This window comes from Rattus norvegicus, chromosome 20 (genome assembly GCF_021556685.1).
Source record: "Rattus norvegicus strain SHRSP/BbbUtx chromosome 20, alternate assembly SHRSP_T2T, whole genome shotgun sequence".
Taxonomy (NCBI): domain Eukaryota; kingdom Metazoa; phylum Chordata; class Mammalia; order Rodentia; family Muridae; genus Rattus; species Rattus norvegicus.
Genome location: NC_141553.1, coordinates 9,704,492 through 9,722,923, shown reverse-complemented (window position 1 = coordinate 9,722,923; position 18,432 = coordinate 9,704,492). Strand labels below are relative to the sequence as shown.

Below are 18,432 nucleotides of genomic sequence, written 5' to 3'. Positions count from 1 at the left end.
GAGTTGACCTGTTGTGATGGTTTGGATATGCTGGGCCCAGAGAGTGGCACTATTAGGAGGAGTGGCCTTGTAGGAGTAGGTGTGGCCTTTTGGAGGAAGGGTGTTACTGTGGAGGGTGGGCCTTGAGACCCTCTTCCTAGCTGCCTAAAAACAGTAATCCCCTGGCTACCTTTGGATGAAGATGTAGAACTCTCAGCTCCTCCAGCGCTAAGCGGGCATGCTTCCTGTCTGGATGATTAAAAATGGCTGATAATGGACTGAACCTCAGAACCCGTAAGCCAGCCCCAATTAAATGTTGTCCTTAAAACCCTAACTAAGACACCTGTAATCTCCAAGACCCCTCCCCTACCTGTTCCTTGCCCCCACAAGACCAGCACTAGATCCATTCTCTTTCCTTTTCTAAAAGTACCCTCCCCACCCCCACCCCCACACACTCGATGATGTCTCGTTTTCTGGCTCATTTGCCAAATGGGAGAGCAAACAGAGCTGATAAACCAACCTCTCCAGCACCTAGTGACTCAGGTGCTCACCCCTCCCCAGCCAGCTGCTCCCAAGGAAGGAGGTGGGTGGCTCCTCAGAGGGCAGAATCCCAGAATTAAGTTTAAACAGGGCAGTTCCCGGCTGGGGAAAAACCTACGGTGTCAATATTGAGAATGGGATGCTGGAGACAAGACCTGGAGACTGATGTGGCTGTGGTCTATCCCAGGGCTGAGGCCCAGATCTTGTGGGACAGACCTAAGGCTAAGAATGTGTATCTCAGGGGCAAGCCCCATTCAGTCAAGGGCTTGGAGGTCTCTTTTTGTACCCGTTAGCTTTCTCGTCAGTGTGGCAGAAGGGTGAACGGAAATTTTATTTTGGCTCATGGTTGTAGAGGGCTCAGCTTCGATGCTTGGCTCCAGGTGCTGGGGTAAAACATGGAGGTGACAGAAGTGTATGCCAAAGTGGGGTATCCATTTCATGGCAAACCAGGAAGTGGAGGAGAGGAGACAAGGGGAAGGAGAGACAAAGTCTGGGGACCAGAACTAACCCTCAAATGTATGCTTCCACCCTCCTTTCAAAACCTCCCAAGGTATTACCACCAGTGTGTGTGTGTGTGTGTGTGTGTGTGTGTGTGTGTTGTGCTCAAGTGGATTTTGTATTCAAACAAAAGCACTTCTCCCTGCCCACTGAGGGATTTTTCAATATGGTGGCCAATGGTGTTTCTTAAGCCAAGCTTCTAAAGATCGTGCCTTTGAAAGACTGGACTGAAGGTGAGTATTACCAGTATTGGGAATGACTGTGGTAAGGTCAGAGGTTTGAGTGGGCCAAGGAGAGAGCCAATGCCCATCACACAAACTGTGTGTGTGTTGTTGTAAAAATATAAAAAATAAAAAAAGTATAGTGGCCTTTTACCTTGCTAGGTCCAGCACTGCGGTGCCCCTAGATACCTTGGTGGAAACACATCCCAACTCCTCGGCGGCCCAGTGTCTCCTGCCGCCACACACTTTCCTACACTCAAACCCTCACATAAAAGAACACGCAACACAATAACCGTTGACCCAATTGGTAAGATATAATTGCCCACTTAAACATACAAAGCCCGGTACCATCCATCCTTTGAGAACATTAATAACAACCTGTAAATAGACAGAGCGAGATCTTTACATCATCCTCCATGTCCTGCCCTGGCTTCTCCACTTCTCTCCCTCCAGTCTCCCTTCCTTTTCGTTTCAGTCTCCTCCTCTTCCTTCAAACTTCTCTCCCACCCATCCTTCCTTCTCCTCCAACGACAGGCCTCCTTCTATCCTGTACCTTCCCCTCACCTGTATTTTAGAAATTCAATGGTGAAGTCACCTGATTCCTGAGTAGGTGACAGGGCAGCTGTCCTTGGGGCAGTGGAATTAGCATCAAAATACAGATAACTCCAGGGCAAACCACAACGTGTGTGTGTGTGTGTGTGTGTGTGTGTGTGTGTGTGTGTGTGTGTGTGTGTGTTTGTGTGTTGGGGTGGGTAGGGTGAGATTAGCAAACTGTACTCACGCTTTGTAAGGTGACAGTATTGTGGTTCTGTGTGGACATACCTCACAACCCCAGGGTGCTGTACCGATGTGACACCTGGCATGAGTTGGTTCTCTCCATCTACCACAGGGGTCCTTGGGGATTGAACTCAGGTCACCAAGCTTGGTGGCAGGTGCCTTTACCTGCTGATCTTTCTTGCCTGTATGTCCCCAGCGCTGGTATTACTGGTGTGCACTGTTGGTCGTCTTAATGATAGTTGGATATCCGCCTCTTTGGCCAGAACCTCTTCTGATGACATACCCACAACCCATAGCTCTGACCTGTAGGAAAAGACCATTCTCTCCATCTCCCTATCAGGAACACTCCAGCTCACCTGAGTATCCACTGGGGCCTTACACAGAAGAAGCGGCGAGTAAAACCCAATCAGCTCATCCAGACGATGATGCTCACAGCCGACATTACTAAAGAACAAAGTTTCATTCAGCCTCCCCGCTCGCCCTGTTGCTTAGGGGCAAGGCTCTGCTTAAAATGTTGGAAGCCAACGCACAGAGGTGGGGCGTGAACATGTAACCCCACTGAGAGAGGGAGCGAAGCGGAAGTGTAAGGGTTCTTTGGAGAATCAGTTGTGTCGGATGGCGCTTTGCTGGGGCAAACACGTGAGGGAGCGTTTCCCTGAAGCAGGCACAGGTGAAAGGATGTTCTGCTAAAGCAAGCCTGTGAAAGGACCCGTGATGAAGGATTCTTCCCTAACCACATGCATGTATCGGAGAGGGAGAGGGAGAGGGAGGGGGAGGGGGAGGGGGAGGGGGGAGGGGGAGGGGAGGGGGAGGGGGAGGGGGGAGGGGGAGGGGGAGGGGGAGAGAGAGAACTTCTGATGGTTCTTGATGGTTCTGATGGAGAACTTCCGGCTGCTTCCTGCTGCTTCTGCAGACTCGGTCCGATTGGCTGAGTGATGTCAGCTGATGCAGACTCCACCTGGAGTTTTGCTAAGACGGGCTGACGAGCTGAGAGGTGAGCCCCGTGGAAGACACGTGATGTTTGGAGAGAGAATAAATAGGGGGAGGCGAAAGCACTTAAGAACCATTATTAGAATTGGGGTTGAAAAAAAAAGTTAAGCTTATAAGGAGAGTCTGGTACGAGTTTTTCGTTCGGTTTGTTTTAACGGCGTGCCTCCCGGTAGGCTGACCACTCTCTCAAGAGGCCCGGGTCTCAAGAGTAGCGGAGCAACGGATGCTGGGCTGGATGGGAAAAAAGAAGAAAAACTGAGAGGTAAAAGAAGAAATCTCCAAGTTGGAAGGGAAGGGATGGGGCTGAGAGGGGGGGGGGAAGAGTTGAGGAGAGTGACCATGTTCGGAGGACATCATATTAACAAATTCTCGAGGATTAAGAACTTTTTTGGTGTTGGAAGAACAGAGCCTCCATTTCCATGCTTCCCTTACTCTTTGTCCCAGAGGCGAATCAACCCTGCGTGTGCGCACATGTGCCTGTATGTAGTGCATGCATGTAGGTCAAAGGTCAACCTTGGATGTCTTTTAAACACTTTTTTTTATTTTTTTTATTTTATTTTTTTTTTCCGGAGCTGGGGACCGAACCCAGGGCCTTGCGCTTCCCAGGCAAGCGCTCTACCACTGAGCTAAATCCCCAACCCTAACACTTTAAAAAAAAAAAAGTATGTATGTATGTCATTGTGTGAGTGCCAGATGAGGTCAAAGGTCAAAGGTCCATTGGCGCCAGGGTCACAGACCGTTGCGAGTTGCTCGTGGTGGGTGCTAGGAAACTCAAATGCCCTATAAGAACAACACGTGCTCTAAACCACCGCCGAGCCATCTCTCTAGCCCCAACCTTAGATGTCTTAACCTCAGGCGCGACGTCCATCTTGCTTTTGGCAACGTGGTCTCTCTTTGTCCCGGAGCTCACTGAGTCACGGAGGCTGGCTGAGCAGCGAGCCCCGGGGACCCTCTTGTGTCTGCCTCCCCAGGGCTGGGATCACAAGTGTGTGCCATCACCGCCCTCCGCTCTCCATGGGGACGCTGGAGAAAAAGTTCCAGTCTTTGTGCTCGCGTGAAAGACGTGTCTAGCGACCTCACACACACTCAAGGCCTTTCTGTCCAGCTGTGGTCTCTCAAAGGCGCTGGGTGGCAGCCAAATTACTTATTATTTATAATATTATTATTAACTTATTCATCTGTTTCACTGCCTACCACCAGTCCTGACGTGGTTTAAATTTTGCTTCTTTGCCTACACCCCCTCCCCAAAGAATACTCTGATTTCATTAATTCTCCTTTCTACAGACTCCCCACCCCACCCCCACCCCCACCCCACCCCCCAGTCTTCCCAAAGAAAAAGGCAGACCTTCCTTCCCTTCTTTGTTTCTATAGCTCCTCATCTTTGGGACATCGGTCCCTTCCTGGTTTACGGGCTATCTCATGGGCAGAGCTAGTGTTCTCTGCTCTGATAAGCATCTGAGATCTTGGTCCCTCCTGCATCCCTCCTAGGGGTTGGCACAGAGGTTAGAGTGTACGAAAGGCACACAGCATCCCCGGGCTTGGTGGCGGAGAATTGGAGCGGACCTCGAGAGGTGATCAATGTCTTCAGAGCCTGCAGGCGGAAAGATGAGTGGCCAAGCTCCCCAGATCACGTCCATAAACATCTTTTGACAGAATAGGCTAACTTCAAAGCCTGGCAGTTTTAGATTATATTTGCATTGGAGGCTTTTAAAGTAGCAAAACTTTAGATTTATGCCTTCGCGAACAGATGTGGAAAGGAAAATCAATTCCTCGTAGGATTGGCTTATTTGTTTTTTATCTCAGTACTAAATATTATGCAGCGAGTGACAAATTAATACATAAATTGACCTGGAGACATCTATGTACTGGATGGGTGATCAGAATGGAGCTAGCCACTCTAGCCGCTCCAGAGTCGGGTAGAACGGATGTTTGCCTGTCAATCAGGTTCCCCAGCAAGACTGGCGGGAAGACAGCTTGAGTTGGGGGTGGGGGATGCTCACAGGCTTCAAGGGGGGACAGGTGGCATGATGCAGGCTGGCAGTGCCACCTTACGACACTGGCGTCGAAGGTGTGATTCAAACGTGACCCACACAAGGATGGGCAGCGTCCATTTGCTCCCCACCTGTGTCCTTCCCTTGTCCTCCAGGCTGAGTGGAACAGAGAAGGGGGATCCTGGTGACACAGTGGTGCTGGCACAGGTCGTCTGTGGGACCCCTAGGACTGAGTAATGTGAGCAAAGAGAAATGTGACTTCTGGGGGTCAGTCCTTGCCACCCGTAGCACCAGGGCAGAGCATAGACAGACCTGAGAAGCAGGAGGAAAATGCACCCGCTCATCCCTGGGACAGATACTCCACTGCCCAGGAGCCTCCCAGCCTAGGAGGGACCCAAGGGAGATGTGGGATTTGAGAGTCACCAGGGAATGTCCCAGCCGGTTCCTGCTGCCAGTTGGGGCCAGCTTTCAGAGAAAGCAGACGAAGCAGAAAGAGCAAGGCAGTTTTCTAGAAAAAAAAAATTCCATAAATGTGGAAAAAACCGAAAGTGACTGTTTGTCCCAAGAGAGGGCACATCGAAGAGAGGAAGCTTTTGATATAGTCTAGCTAAATGCCAAACAGCCGGTCCGGCTCTGGAGAGAAAGAGAGAGAGAAAGAGGAGAGAGAAAGAGGAGAGATAAAGCAGGAGGGGGGGTGACAGAGTATTTTCTATTTGTCTGGCAACCTCTCTTTGGGTTTTTATCATGACAGGACACGGATGTCCTTTAAAGCTCACAATGGAAGAGGGACAATGGAAAGGAGGCAGTTTGCATAATCAGGAAGGCAAGCATAGAAGCCAGAAACAGGAACTGAACGCCCTTATCCTCCAGACGCCCCGGGTGAAATCCCCCAGTCACATTTAAGAGGCTGGGGTTCCTTCCAGGTGACAGAATTGCCCCTATGTGTGGGGAATGGAAGAGAGCCCCCAACACACTCGTAAACACCACCTCGAGGAAGCTGTGAAGATACCAGGCAATTGGAGCCTGAGCATCGAGTGCCCGGGACTGGGTCAGATAAAGAATTCTGTCTGGAAATGGGAGAGGTGACTTGTTGGTCGGTCGCACCTTGAGTGAGGGTGGCAGGTGGGAGCTGAGGCAGGTACTTGCCGCACAAGGAAACTTATTCAGTTAGAACTGTTTATAATGAAACACCTGTAACAGTCGATTCCCTGGACCCATGGCAACCCGTAACCCCAGGGAAGGTGAGCAGGCCTTAGGGGGATGGGGGAAGGGACAGACAGCAATACCTATAAGGTTCTCCTTCCCTGGCTCATCCTGGGAGGGGTTAGGGTGATCTTTACATCCACGGCTCCTATAGGCGTTAGTACTGATTTGGGGTAAGATAGATGATTTTTATGCCTTGAGTATCACCCCCTCCCCCCCCAAAAAAGTATATTCTTCTCAGAGGTTTGTATGTAAATCAACGCTCGAGTGTTCAAAGGGTGGTCGTTCTTTGCAGTCAATGCCAGATGCAGTGGATCTGACTTTCCCCCATGTGCTCAAGGTACAAAAGTAATTTCTTCAAAGGCAAAAAAAAAAAATACAGCTCGATCCTTCAAAAATTCGTAGGGGATTTATGGCCCGGGGCGGGGTGGGGGGGCACCCAGCAATTAAGGACGGAGGATTTCAAGTCTTAGTTGCTTTTGGCCTACAGGGGGCATCTTTTCCAAACCTGTCCTCCCTGGGGAAGGTGAGTCTGTTCACCTGGTCTCTCACAGGTGAGAGAGCCTGGGCCGGGCGTCACGCAGGCTTTTTGATTAAGCTGTTTAGGTGTCTGAAGCGGGGAAATGGAGAAGGCATTGAAAACAGCCTCCTGACTGATTTAACAATCAAAGCAGGTGGGGAAAGTGGGGAGAGGGAGGGAGGGTGGCCGCCTGAGCTGACTTGTCCAACTCAGGTCCCAGGCAGTCTCCTTGACTGCAAGGATTGTTGCCGGAGGGCCATCTTCTCTGACTGACGGCCCAGTTTCTCTGACTGACGGCCCAGTTTCTCCCCAGGTCCTAGTCTGTCTCCTGTGCCTCAGAGCTTTGTCTAGGGGCCCTAAACCCACCCCGGATCCATACCTCACCCAGAGGGTGGCTACAGAACCAGAACTAAGGCAGGAAGAGAGAATGAAACTTTTGGAGTCTTTAATGGGTTGAACCTTTTGATCAAATCCAGAAACACCTCCTACATCAATGACTCAACTGTCCTGAAGAACCCCTGAGGACACACCTGCTGACGGTGGCTAATGCCACCAAGGGTCATCTTTTCAACTGAGTCTTTCTAATTAGGCTAATTATTGGAGATAAAAAAAAAACTTACCAAAAGTGTCAACACTGGGTATTTTATTACCTCCTAGGTTCAAGTTGTTAACTTACTTTAACCCGTGAGTCGCTTTTCGGCTCTTTCAAATTCAAAGTAGGCTGGTGAGGTGGCTCAGCAGTTAGGAGCGCTGGTGGTTCTTACAGACCCAGATTCAACTCCCAGCCCCGACAGGGTGGAGCACAACCGTCTGGATCTGCAGTTCCTGGGGATCCAGGCGCCCTCTTCTGGTCTCCTTGGGCACTGCACACACGGTGCGCATAAACACACATGCAGACAAAATGTAACATCATATAAATAAACTAGAAAAAAACAGATCACCACAATTCCTAATTTTTTCCACTCAGTAAGTTTTCCCTTTTGAGTTTTTACCCCTTTATCATTTGACAGATCAATTTTTCTCTTCTTTCAACAAATGTGTATTGAATTAAATGTGTTGAATTAATTAAAAGATCCCAGCCGCAGGTGTGCTACCTGCCTCAATGCTTAGCATTCCTGAAGACACGCACGCGCGCGCGTGCATGCACACACGCGCACGCACACATGCCCTTTATATTTTGATGTGCCTTAAAGAGAGCACTACCCTGGGCCACTTCCACTTCCTAACCTCTATGCAGGTAAGCCTCCCGCTGTTAATCTCGAGTTATCATTTATTAAATTCTATATTTTACCTTGACCACCCTGGACCCAGTTGGGCAGCCCTCTGGGCCACACTCTTCAGGCTCCTACATGGTGGCTATGCCTCCCTGTCCTCCACTCCTCTCAGACATTGGTGTGTCCTCTACTCACATACTCTGGGCATTGAGGATCTCCTTCATCCTCCCTGAAACGCTAAAAGTCCCGCCTCCGTCTGTCCTGCCCAGCCATTGGCTGCCAACATCTTTATTTACCAATCAGAAACAACTGGGGAGCAGGGTCCCTCAGTGTCTTACCTGACTCTCATAGCATTAGGCCAAACCCATTACAAATATATTTGATGTGCATGCATGTGTGTGTGCACATTTGTGTCTGTGAGTATAGGCACATGTGTACCACACCACAAATAGAGACCTGAGACCAAACTTGGGAACTGGTCCTCACCTTCCACTATTGAGACAAGGTCTTGAGGGATGTAGCTGTCTCTGTGTCTCCCATCTCACCAATACTACGATTTTACACACACACACACACACACACACAGTGCCAAGCTTCACCTGTGCGTCCTGGATATCCGAACTTAGGTCTTCGTGGTTGTGAGTCAAGTGCTTTATGGACGGAGCCACATTCCCATGTAAACAGCTGTGTCTTCAAGTAAATGTGTGTGTTGTATTTATATATATTGTGGGATAGTTGTGTGCATGTGCATGCACGGGTGTGCCTTCGGTATGTGTATGTGTGTCTGTGTGCGGTGTTTTGGGCATGCTAGGCAAGTACTCTGCCACTGAGACATACCTCCAGCCCTCTTCAGACGCCTCCTGTTGATCCTTCTCAACTCAGTTTGCCAGGTTTCCAAACCCTCCCTTCGCTGCAGCTTTGAGAAGAGCAGCTTGCATTGTTTCTAATTGTTTCCGTTTCCAACCGGAAACAGACCTCCTAACCAGCCCACCAACCTTGATTCCAACTGGAAAAAGAGACCTCCTAACCAGCCCACCATGAGCAGGAGGTCTGGCTGTCCTCTGGGATTCTAGCCCCTCAGACCAGTCCCTCACAGATGGTCCAGCCTTCTTCCTCACGGCCTGTCATTCAAGCTGAATTGCCTGCTCGCTGCAGATTCCTCCGTCGTCTTACTACTTTGGGGGACAGCTGATAGGCTATGCCATGCAGACGCTTCTGTAGTGTGGGGTGGGGGCCGCTTGAGAGAGTAGAGAGCAAAGCTGAAGGTTCCGGGTAGCTCCCGGGGCCTTTGGTAGCGGGACTGTGTAGTCCCACTGATGGGCGTCTCTGTCTCTGGATACTTCCTGTCTCCATTCCCTTCTCTCCGGTTCCATGACCAGGGGGCTCCTGTGTTTGGACACTTGGTCCTCGGTGGTGCTGCTACTTCGGAAGGCTGTAGATATTCAGGAGGTGCAGCCTTGCTGAAGGAAGTGAGTCCCTCGAGGTGGTTCTTGAGGTCTAGAGTGTGGCCCTTCTTCCTGCCTGGTCCCTGCTTCCTGAACTACCCACGTGTGAGCCAGTAGTCTCACCTTCCAGCCACTCCCACCGCCATGAGCCACGCCCACCACCGCGAACTAGCCCCACCCCGACACTATGAGGTCTAACAGACCGGCTCTCACCGAAGAGCTGCTTCTTGTTGGGTATTTCACCACGGCGAGAGACGACTAACGTAGCTCCCTCACACTGGGCCCTTCCTTAAAACCCTAAACCTTAAAACCTTAAAATCTGTAGCCTTGATGATATCCAGGAAAAGTGCAGGACCTAGCTCCAGTGTGAGCTTCATCCCTTGGCCGTGAATATCCCCAAATGCTTCTGTGCCCTTCAGCCTTGGTCCTGAGTCACACTGCATCCCCTTTAAACGGAGGCCCCTATTCATCTGGAGTCTCTGACTGCAGAGTGAGTGACTCACTCACAGGTCACCACCCCCAAAGATGGATGAATCTCTTTTTTTTTTTTTTTTTTTTTTTTTGGTGGTGGTGGTGGGGGCTCTATCTCTGGGTGCTCTTTTCTTTTGCCTTTATTTTTATGTAAAATCCAAAGTAAAATAACGTTTTAAATCAACGGAGACATAAACCTCGTGGCTCGCTTTGCTGACCAAAATGAGAAAACGTGGATAGATTCCAAGGAGGGTTAAAACAAACAAACCAACTTCGGCCTCTGCCCGGCTTCAGTGGGCTTAGCCACCCCGCCCTTTCTCCTCTGTTCTTTTAGGCGCTCCAGGTCTCCCTCACTCAAGTGTGGCAAATTATGTAATTAGTGAAAGAGCAACAATTTTGCTGAGAAAATGGTTATGTGTTTATGGAAGTTCAATGGTGCAAAATGTCTAAGGAAAGCCATTTGCTAAGCTAGAGAAAAGACGGGAACTGGGTCCCCCTGCCAGCTATTAGCAGAACCTAGGCCAACTGTCAACAAAACCATTTGGAGGCGCTGCCCAGGGGCCAGGTGCCCGGCTTGGCTGAGTCTCAGTGCCCATCTCTTTCTCCTCACCGTTGACTCAGAGCAAAATAATCAGCCACAGCCGAGTTCCCAGAAAACAGGTCTCGTGTGCCATTAACCCGTCTTATCAGTGACCTTTGCTAGAGTTACGGCTCCCCTGCCCCCACCCCTGTTCAAGCTATTAGAATGTTGAACCTAATTATTATTCTCTAAGTGTCTTCTTGGATATCGGGGTGGGGGGGGTTAGCGTATACATTTGACTTTGTTTTATCATCTGGCTCACATGTTGTTTCAGAAACCGTTTGGTTTGGTTTGCTATGGTTTGAGACTGCATTGTCTTTCTGGGCTCACCAGGACTGGCAGGCAGGCGCTTCTCAATTCTAGCTTCATTTCAACAGGACACTTCACCCAAGGAATGCCACCTGTTCTTTAGTGGGTGTCCTGGTCATGGAAAGTACAGAGACACGTGGACCATGGGCTTGGCTACTGTTCTAGTTAGCATTCACTGTCAATTTGACACAACATAGAGTGCCCTGACATTGAAACAAACGAACAAAAATGTCATTGAGTAACTGTGTCGAATTAGTCTATGGACATTTCTGTGAGGTCTGTCTTGAGGACTGCCCACTGCGGGTGGTGCCATTCCCCAGGCAGGTGGTCCTGACCTGTCTGAGAAAACTAGCTAAATGACTTCACAGCATGAGCCTGTGAAGAAGCCATGGAATGAGCCAGCAGGCAATGGTCATGAATGGTTTGCACTTCCAAGTTTCTACCACGACTTCCCTCAGTGGTGGTCTGTGACCTGGAAATGTAATCCAAATGAAACCTGTCTTCCCCTAAGGTGCTTTTGGCCCACAACAGAAAGGAAGCAATAGGCTTTAGGGACGTAGCAGAGGTTACGTTCTACTTCCAGGGCCTGTAGCACAGAGGAGGAACATCAGAGTTTCCTCTGAGGTTATCACCGGGTCGCCTCGCTTGGTTTCCCATCATGACTCTGACAGGGGAAGGCTAGAGGAATGGAGGCAATTTGGAATGGCTCCTCCTCCAGAATGGAAAGACTGGAGTTTGTGGAAGTAGGTGGGGCGGGTAGGGGGGGAGAGGCAAGAAGATTCCAGATGAGAAGACTGGCAGAGACACACTTCTTCACTGTCCTGGAGCAACTGGAGCATTTCAGTCGAGGACCCCATCTGTTTTGTTAAATTGACAATTTCCTTCTGCAGGAAATCAGGGTTCATACTGAGTTTCAGACTAACTACTGAGTAAGAAATAGCGTCACTTTCTAAAGACTCTGCCTCTTAAGACGTTCAGCACGTAACCTAATTTTGTTTGATGGAGTTTGTTTTGCTCTTTCCATTTTCTACCTAGACGTGCACTTCATTATTTCCCATAGAATCAGGCTCGTGTGGGAGAACCAGGGAGCCAGAGCTCTGTGAGCCTCAATGTTACAAAAAAATGAAATATTAAATAAAATTACAGGATTGACTGTCCCAGTGGGTTCTCTTGACACCTCCTTGGTATGAACACATGAGACACACACACACGCAAGCACACACATACATACACATATCACACATGTACATACACACTTATCTACACACACATACACACATCACACACATTTCACATACACACACATATATATATATACATCCTTACACATATCACACAAACACATATACACACATCTCACACAGATATATGCATACACACATCACACATATCACATACACACACATATATATACATCCTTACACATATCACACACCCACACATATACACACATCACACACAGAGATACATGCATACATACACATATTGTACATGTACATACATACACTTTTATCTACACTCACACATATCACATGCACACACACACATATATACATCCTTACACATATCACACACCACACACATATACACACACACATACATATACACATACAACACACTCACAAACTCAAAAGGGTAATATCTGAACAGACCTAGATATGGGAAGATTATTTATTGGGAAAGATTTTCTTTTATAAGAATTTATTTTTGATAATATACTTATTTGTATATTTTAATTACATTTGTGTGTGTATCTGTGTGGGGATGTGCATGAGCATGCCCCACAGTGCATATGTGCAGATCAGAGTACAACTTGTGGTTTTCTCCTTCTCTGTGTGGGTCCCAGGGTATCCAACTATGTTTTTTCTTAATATTTTATTTATTTGTTAATATATTATGAGTACACTGTAGTGTGTCTTCAGACACACCAGAAGAGGGCATCAGATCTCATTTCAGATGGTTGTGAGCCACCATGTGGTTGCTGGGATTTGAACTCAGGACCTCGGGAAGAGCTGTCAGTGCTCTTAACCACTGAGCCATCTCTCCAGCCCCCCAACTATGTTGTTAAGCTTGATGACAAGGGCTTTGCCCACTGAGACATCTTGCCAGCCCATGAATGGTTTTCATTGGAGGGGAAAAAATGTTATCTGCTGGGGTCCTTTTAGGATGGAGCCGATCAAAACCCCGTTTCCCATATTTAAAATGCAAGCATTGTAACATGAAGACAGGGGCTTATCTTTCAGAAAGTAATTACAGCACAATGTGAGTTCTTGGAATCAGAAGCGTGAATTTCGGAACGGTCCTGTGAATAGTGATATGGGAGGAAGAGACAGGCAAGCAATAGGAGAAGTGTCAACTGTTTAATTGAGGGAGAGTAATGAAGCACCTATCAGGCAGGAGACACAAGCGTGTCTGAGTCTCTCGGTGGCAAGGCTCCTTCTGTGGTGCCCACCTCAAGGAGAGATGAATTTATTTGATGTCACACAAGAGGGCCACCCCTCTCAGGATCCAGTGATCTGGGGACAGCACCGTTCGCAGGTACACCACGGTGATGAAGGTGAGGTCGGTTCGCCTGGGTTTCTTGTAGATAGGACACACGTACAGCTTCGGATCCTTGGGCGCCGTGGAGTTAATGGCATAGATATGCAGAACCGGAAGCTGCATGAAGAGAACCTTCGGGGTGGATTCTGTGAGCTTCCCGTTCCGCCTGTCCCAGGATGCTCCATCCATATACAGCCCATAAATATACACGCCTTCCTGGAGGACCAAGCGACAGAGAAGGAAAGGTGCTGAAAACTAGGCACCCATTATGTAATGAGGGCTGTCAGTTCAGAAAGAAAACACATGCCAGTCTTAAAGCGCTAGCTGATAAGAAGTCACCACTGGGCCAATCGAGTTCACCAAAACACTAGGCCATGACTCCCCTGGGACACAGAGTGAATCTAGCTGCACCGTGGAAGTGCTCTGCCATGAGTTTTTGGAATGTGGAGTAGTCCACCTGGGAAACAGGAAGGCCAAGTCACCTCTGCAGGTAGTTGTAAATTACTTGGAGCTGTTGTCAATGGGACCTTGGGTGGAGTCAATCACGCTAATCCTAGGCTCTGCTCCACCTCTTTCGCGGGATGAAACTGGAGAAGCGCGCCCCCAGAGGCCTGGAGTGGTACAGCAAGGTAGACATGAGAAAGGAGCAGAGAGTTGGCCCTGCATCGAGTATGGTGATTTTTTTTCTCCAAACGAACTTGCCTTCCTCATGGGCCTCACCTTTAAGTCGAAGAAGCAAGACCCCTGAGAAAAGGTGACAGTTTGAAATTTGTTAGTGGAGTTGCCTGGTTCTGAGGGTAAATGCAGTGACTTGGGAGGTCATGAGGACTTTCAGTCACAGGAGCAGACTGTGGAAGAAGGGACAGGGTTGAAGAGGTCCCTGAAGAGCTGGGGCAGTATATGGAAAGGAGGAGGAGGAAGCCTAAGCAACTCCACAGAGATGGACAGGCTGGGCAGAGACAATACTTTACTTCTTTGACAGAGGGTGCCAAGGTAGTAAAATGAGGTATCACTTGACCATGGAAGATGAGTGTGCTGGGCTGAAGTGTCTGAACCTCTATCTTGTTGGCACAGGGGAGCCACAGAACATGTATTCATTAAGACGAGAAAGGGTTGGAGAGAATCATGCAAGCTCATAAAGTATATTTATGTAGAAGATGGTGACCGTTTGTCTATTTCTAATGAAGATGGGGCCTGGGGAGGTAAATGTAGATGGTGATAAAGGGCAGGGAGATTAGCTGGAAAAAGTTTCTAGGGCTCTCTCATGTGTGCTAACTGCTGCATGAGGATCATATATTTTGAACCATAAACTGGGGAACGTCACACTGAGATCCTGGGCAGTCCCGGAGCGTCAGGACACAGGAGCTCCCATCATTAACTTAGTGGTTGACAATTATGTACAGAACAAGGTGACACCAGGAAACATCCTACAGCTGTGACCTCTTCTATAGTCCTTGAAATTTAAGGGCCTCAAGAGTCACATTGAGAAGACACAGCAGGTAGGACGATGTCACCTGGACTGGCTGGTCTTGTGTCGAGTCAACACAAGCAAGAGTCATCAGAGAGGAAGGAGCCTCAGTTGAGGAAATGCCTCCATGAGATCCAGCTCTAAGAATTTTCTCAATTAGTGATCAAGGGGGGGAAGGCCCCACCCAGTAGTGGGTAATGCCATCCTTGAGCTGGTAGTCCTGGGTTCTACAATAGAAAAAGGCTGAGCAAGCCACAAGGAGCAAGTCAGTAAGCAGCACCCCACCAATGCCTCTGCATCAGCTCCTGCCTCCCGGTTCCTGCCCTATGTGAGTTCCTGTCCTGACTTCCTTCAGTAATGAACAGCAATGTGGAAGTGTAAGCTGAATTAACCCTTTCCTCCCCAACTTGCTTCTTGGCCATGGTGTTTTGTTGCAGCGACTCTGAGACAAACCCGGCATCCCAGATGCAACTGTTCATGATTTGTTTAGATATGAACACACCGGGTCTGGAAAGGCCCTAGATCCAATGTGGCTGGTGTGTGTGTGTGTGTGTGTGTGTGTGTGTGTGTGTGTGTATGTGTGTATGTGTGTGTGTGTATGTGTGTATGTGCATGCACACTGGTATAAGCGTGTGTGTGTGTTTGCACATGTGTGTGTATGTGTATGTCTATGTGTGTTTACATGTGTGTTTCTGTGTGTGTGTGTTTGTATGTGTGTGTCTATGTGTGTTTGCATGTGTGTGTATGTGCGTGCACACTGGTATAAGCGTGTGTGTGTTTGCACATGTGTGTGTATGTGTATGTCTATGTGTGTTTACATGTGTGTTACTGTGTGTGTGTGTGTGTGTGTGTGTGTGTAGGGGCAGGTCATGCTGAGAGACACAAAGTAGTATAAAAGTTCTGACAATTGTCGTAGGCACTGGGATAAACCAACCAATCTTGCCACTGGCTGCCAGTAGGCATCTGAAGCCAGGAGAGAGTCACAGTGTAAGGTTGTCTCTCATAGCTCCCTTCTGGAGGAAACCAACACTGCCAGTCATTGATTTATTTTATTCTGTTTTGAGACAGGGTCTCACGTATCCCAGGCTGACCTTAAACTACCGATCCTCCTGCTTCTGTCTCCCAGGTGTTGAGATTACAGGTGTGTGGTACAACATCCAGCTTACGTGGCTCTGGGGATCGAACCCGGGACTCTACGCTTGCTAAGCCAGCTCTCTATGCAGTGCTTTTGGACTTCAGGACTCCTTAACTGTGAGGGAACGCACTCCAAGCGTTTACTAACCCAGGCTGTGGTATTCCAGGCAATAAGTATGGATGAGGGTTCCAGGAAGCTAGGTGGGAGCTGCAAGAACCACCTAGAAGATGCTGGAACCTTAACAGAGGTTCAGATGTAACAGAGACACCTTAAATTACCTTAAAGAGGGGCTGGAAGAAACACACAGCGTTGGGGTGTGGGATGTGGGCAAAGAGACATAGCCTTGGACAGAAGATCCCCAGTTACAACACGGCAGAAAACTGTCCAGAGCTCAGAAAATCATGTGTTCAAGTCTCCTCGGTGTTGAGGGAATGGACCACAGAAAGGGAGAAAGAAGGACTAAGTTTGTTGAGCTGCTCTGTCACATCTGACACCAAGCTTCCGTGATGGCGTTTACACCCTTGTGACTTCCCGTGGAGAGGTTGAACTGGCACATAGTTCTCAAATCACTGAAGAACTTGCCCGCATCTGGGTCGAAGCTTTGGGCCTGCTATCTCCACAGTGTGTCAGACTCCCGACATATCCGGAGGGATGGTACGGGGTAGGAACTGAGCTCCCAACAGTTCAGTGGATTTCCACGGCCCTCAGCTGCTACAGGGGAACCCGTGAGCTCCGGGTAGGAGCTGGAGACCCACAGAGATCCTTCTAAGCAAACATGTACATAACTTGTACTTAATAAAAAACATGTCACCTGTGGAGTCCCTGGGTCCATTACCCCTTGTCATTAACTGCCCAGATGGGGGAGGCTTTAGCCTTGAGGTTGTCTAGTTACAACAGAGAGAAAAAGCTTGCTGAAAAGCAAGTAGGCTTCACAGACCGAGCCAAGGTCAGTTCTTAATTTTTGTTTTGTTTTGTTTCTGTGTCACTGGGGACTGACCCCAGGTCCTTGCCCACCAGGCAAGTGTTTGCCTGTTTACTGCACTTACATCCCTGGCCCTCAAGGACAATTTTGAGCTGAACTCGGATTTTCACCCTTAGTCCTGCCCACAGCACCTACCACCGGGGGCGTTATGATCTCTTCCTTGGTCTGTCGTAGGACTTCATTGTGGATGGTCACGGAGTCCAGCGCCCAGCCTTTGTGAGCTCGGGTTACTTCTTGCCTCATTGCTGTGAGGAAACCTAGAGAGAGAGAGAGAGAGAGAGAGAGAGAGAGAGAGAGAGAGAGAGAGAGAGACTGACTGACTGACTGAGACTCAATGAAGCCCACTCCAGAGGAAGTAACACTGAGGGCATCTTGACAGTGTCTAAATTGCCTGCCCATCCTGGGAGGAGCTGAGACAGAACTCCAGAGCAAGGGGCATTTCTTACTTGGGATTTGTTTCCATGGGGACAGTGAAAGGAGAGGGACCTTGGTTTGGACGTCCCCTGGAACTCCTAAGTCTTTTTTTTTTTTTCTTTTTCTTTTTTTCGGAGCTGGGGATGGAACCCAGGGCCTTGCGTTCGCTAGGCAAGCGTTCTACCACTGAGCTAAATCCCCAACCCCCAAAAAACTCCTAAGTCTTTTTAAGGGTTCCAGCCCAGCCCTTAGGCTCATGGTCTCTATTGGAAAACACAATATCCAACGTGTGACCGGAATAGTAAAATATTCTGAGAAACAGCCTTCCAATTAAACTTGAATGAAACCATTATGAAACTTCTATTTGCCATGATGGGACAATTTCATTTAGTCTAAGGAAATAAGGCATAAACAGCATAATAGGGACCTGACTTTCAATTTGATCAAACAAGGCAATCGCACTGGAAACGGGGGGGGGGGGGGTAATCTTTTAATGTGCATAACACGGTTATTTTAGGATAATGCTCGGCTCCGTATCTGTGGCCTTTCTCTAAACTTAATATTTGGGAACCATGCCATTCAGTCCAATAAGAGAAGTGTTTTCTGGAGGGTGGCATTCAACGTTAGGGGGATAAAAATATTCTAATTCTAAAAGCCGACTGGCAAACTGTGAAAGCCACCCCTGATCGGCCCCGTTGTATTTCAGTTTTCACGTAAATGGTGGAGTAATCGTGAGACTCTCTGTTTGAAACAGGGAACATGTACGACCTCAGTGCTCTTTCAGGACTGCTTGCATTTTGGTAATTTTATATGTGAATGTCATGTGTTCACATCACTTCCATCTCCAGGTCCCTGTGGGGACCTCTGAGGACCATAGAGGGGAGGTCGCAAGGCGTCCTTAACATACAGGGTTAATCTCCCTGGGAGTCGAAGCAAAACAGTGGTCCCCCAGCCTGGCTGTACTGAGGGACTCCAGTTCATGGAAAGGACCTCATTCTTTCATTCATTCATCAACTCTCTTGAGAGTGGCACAGTTCAGGGTGGCACAAAGTAGAGGAGGCCACTCAAGGGGAGTCTGTCCCTAGACCAGTGGTTCTCAACTTTCCGGATGTTGTGACCCTTTAATACAGTTCCTCCTCTTGTGGCTGCCCCCC

The 18,432-nt window shown here is 48.7% G+C and overlaps 1 protein-coding gene across 1 annotated transcript in view; it reads right to left on the bottom strand.

Annotated features, from left to right (window-relative positions):
• Positions 1–12,395: 12,395 nt before the first annotated feature.
• The window catches only part of Dnah8 (dynein, axonemal, heavy chain 8), a 256,161-nt gene continuing 250,124 nt past the window's right edge, over positions 12,396–18,432 (bottom strand). Inside the window, 2 exon segments of the mRNA NM_001427092.1 lie at positions 12,396–13,495; positions 17,000–17,121. Of these exon segments, the coding sequence (NP_001414021.1) occupies positions 13,208–13,495; positions 17,000–17,121 (410 nt within the window). The 3' untranslated portion in view covers positions 12,396–13,207.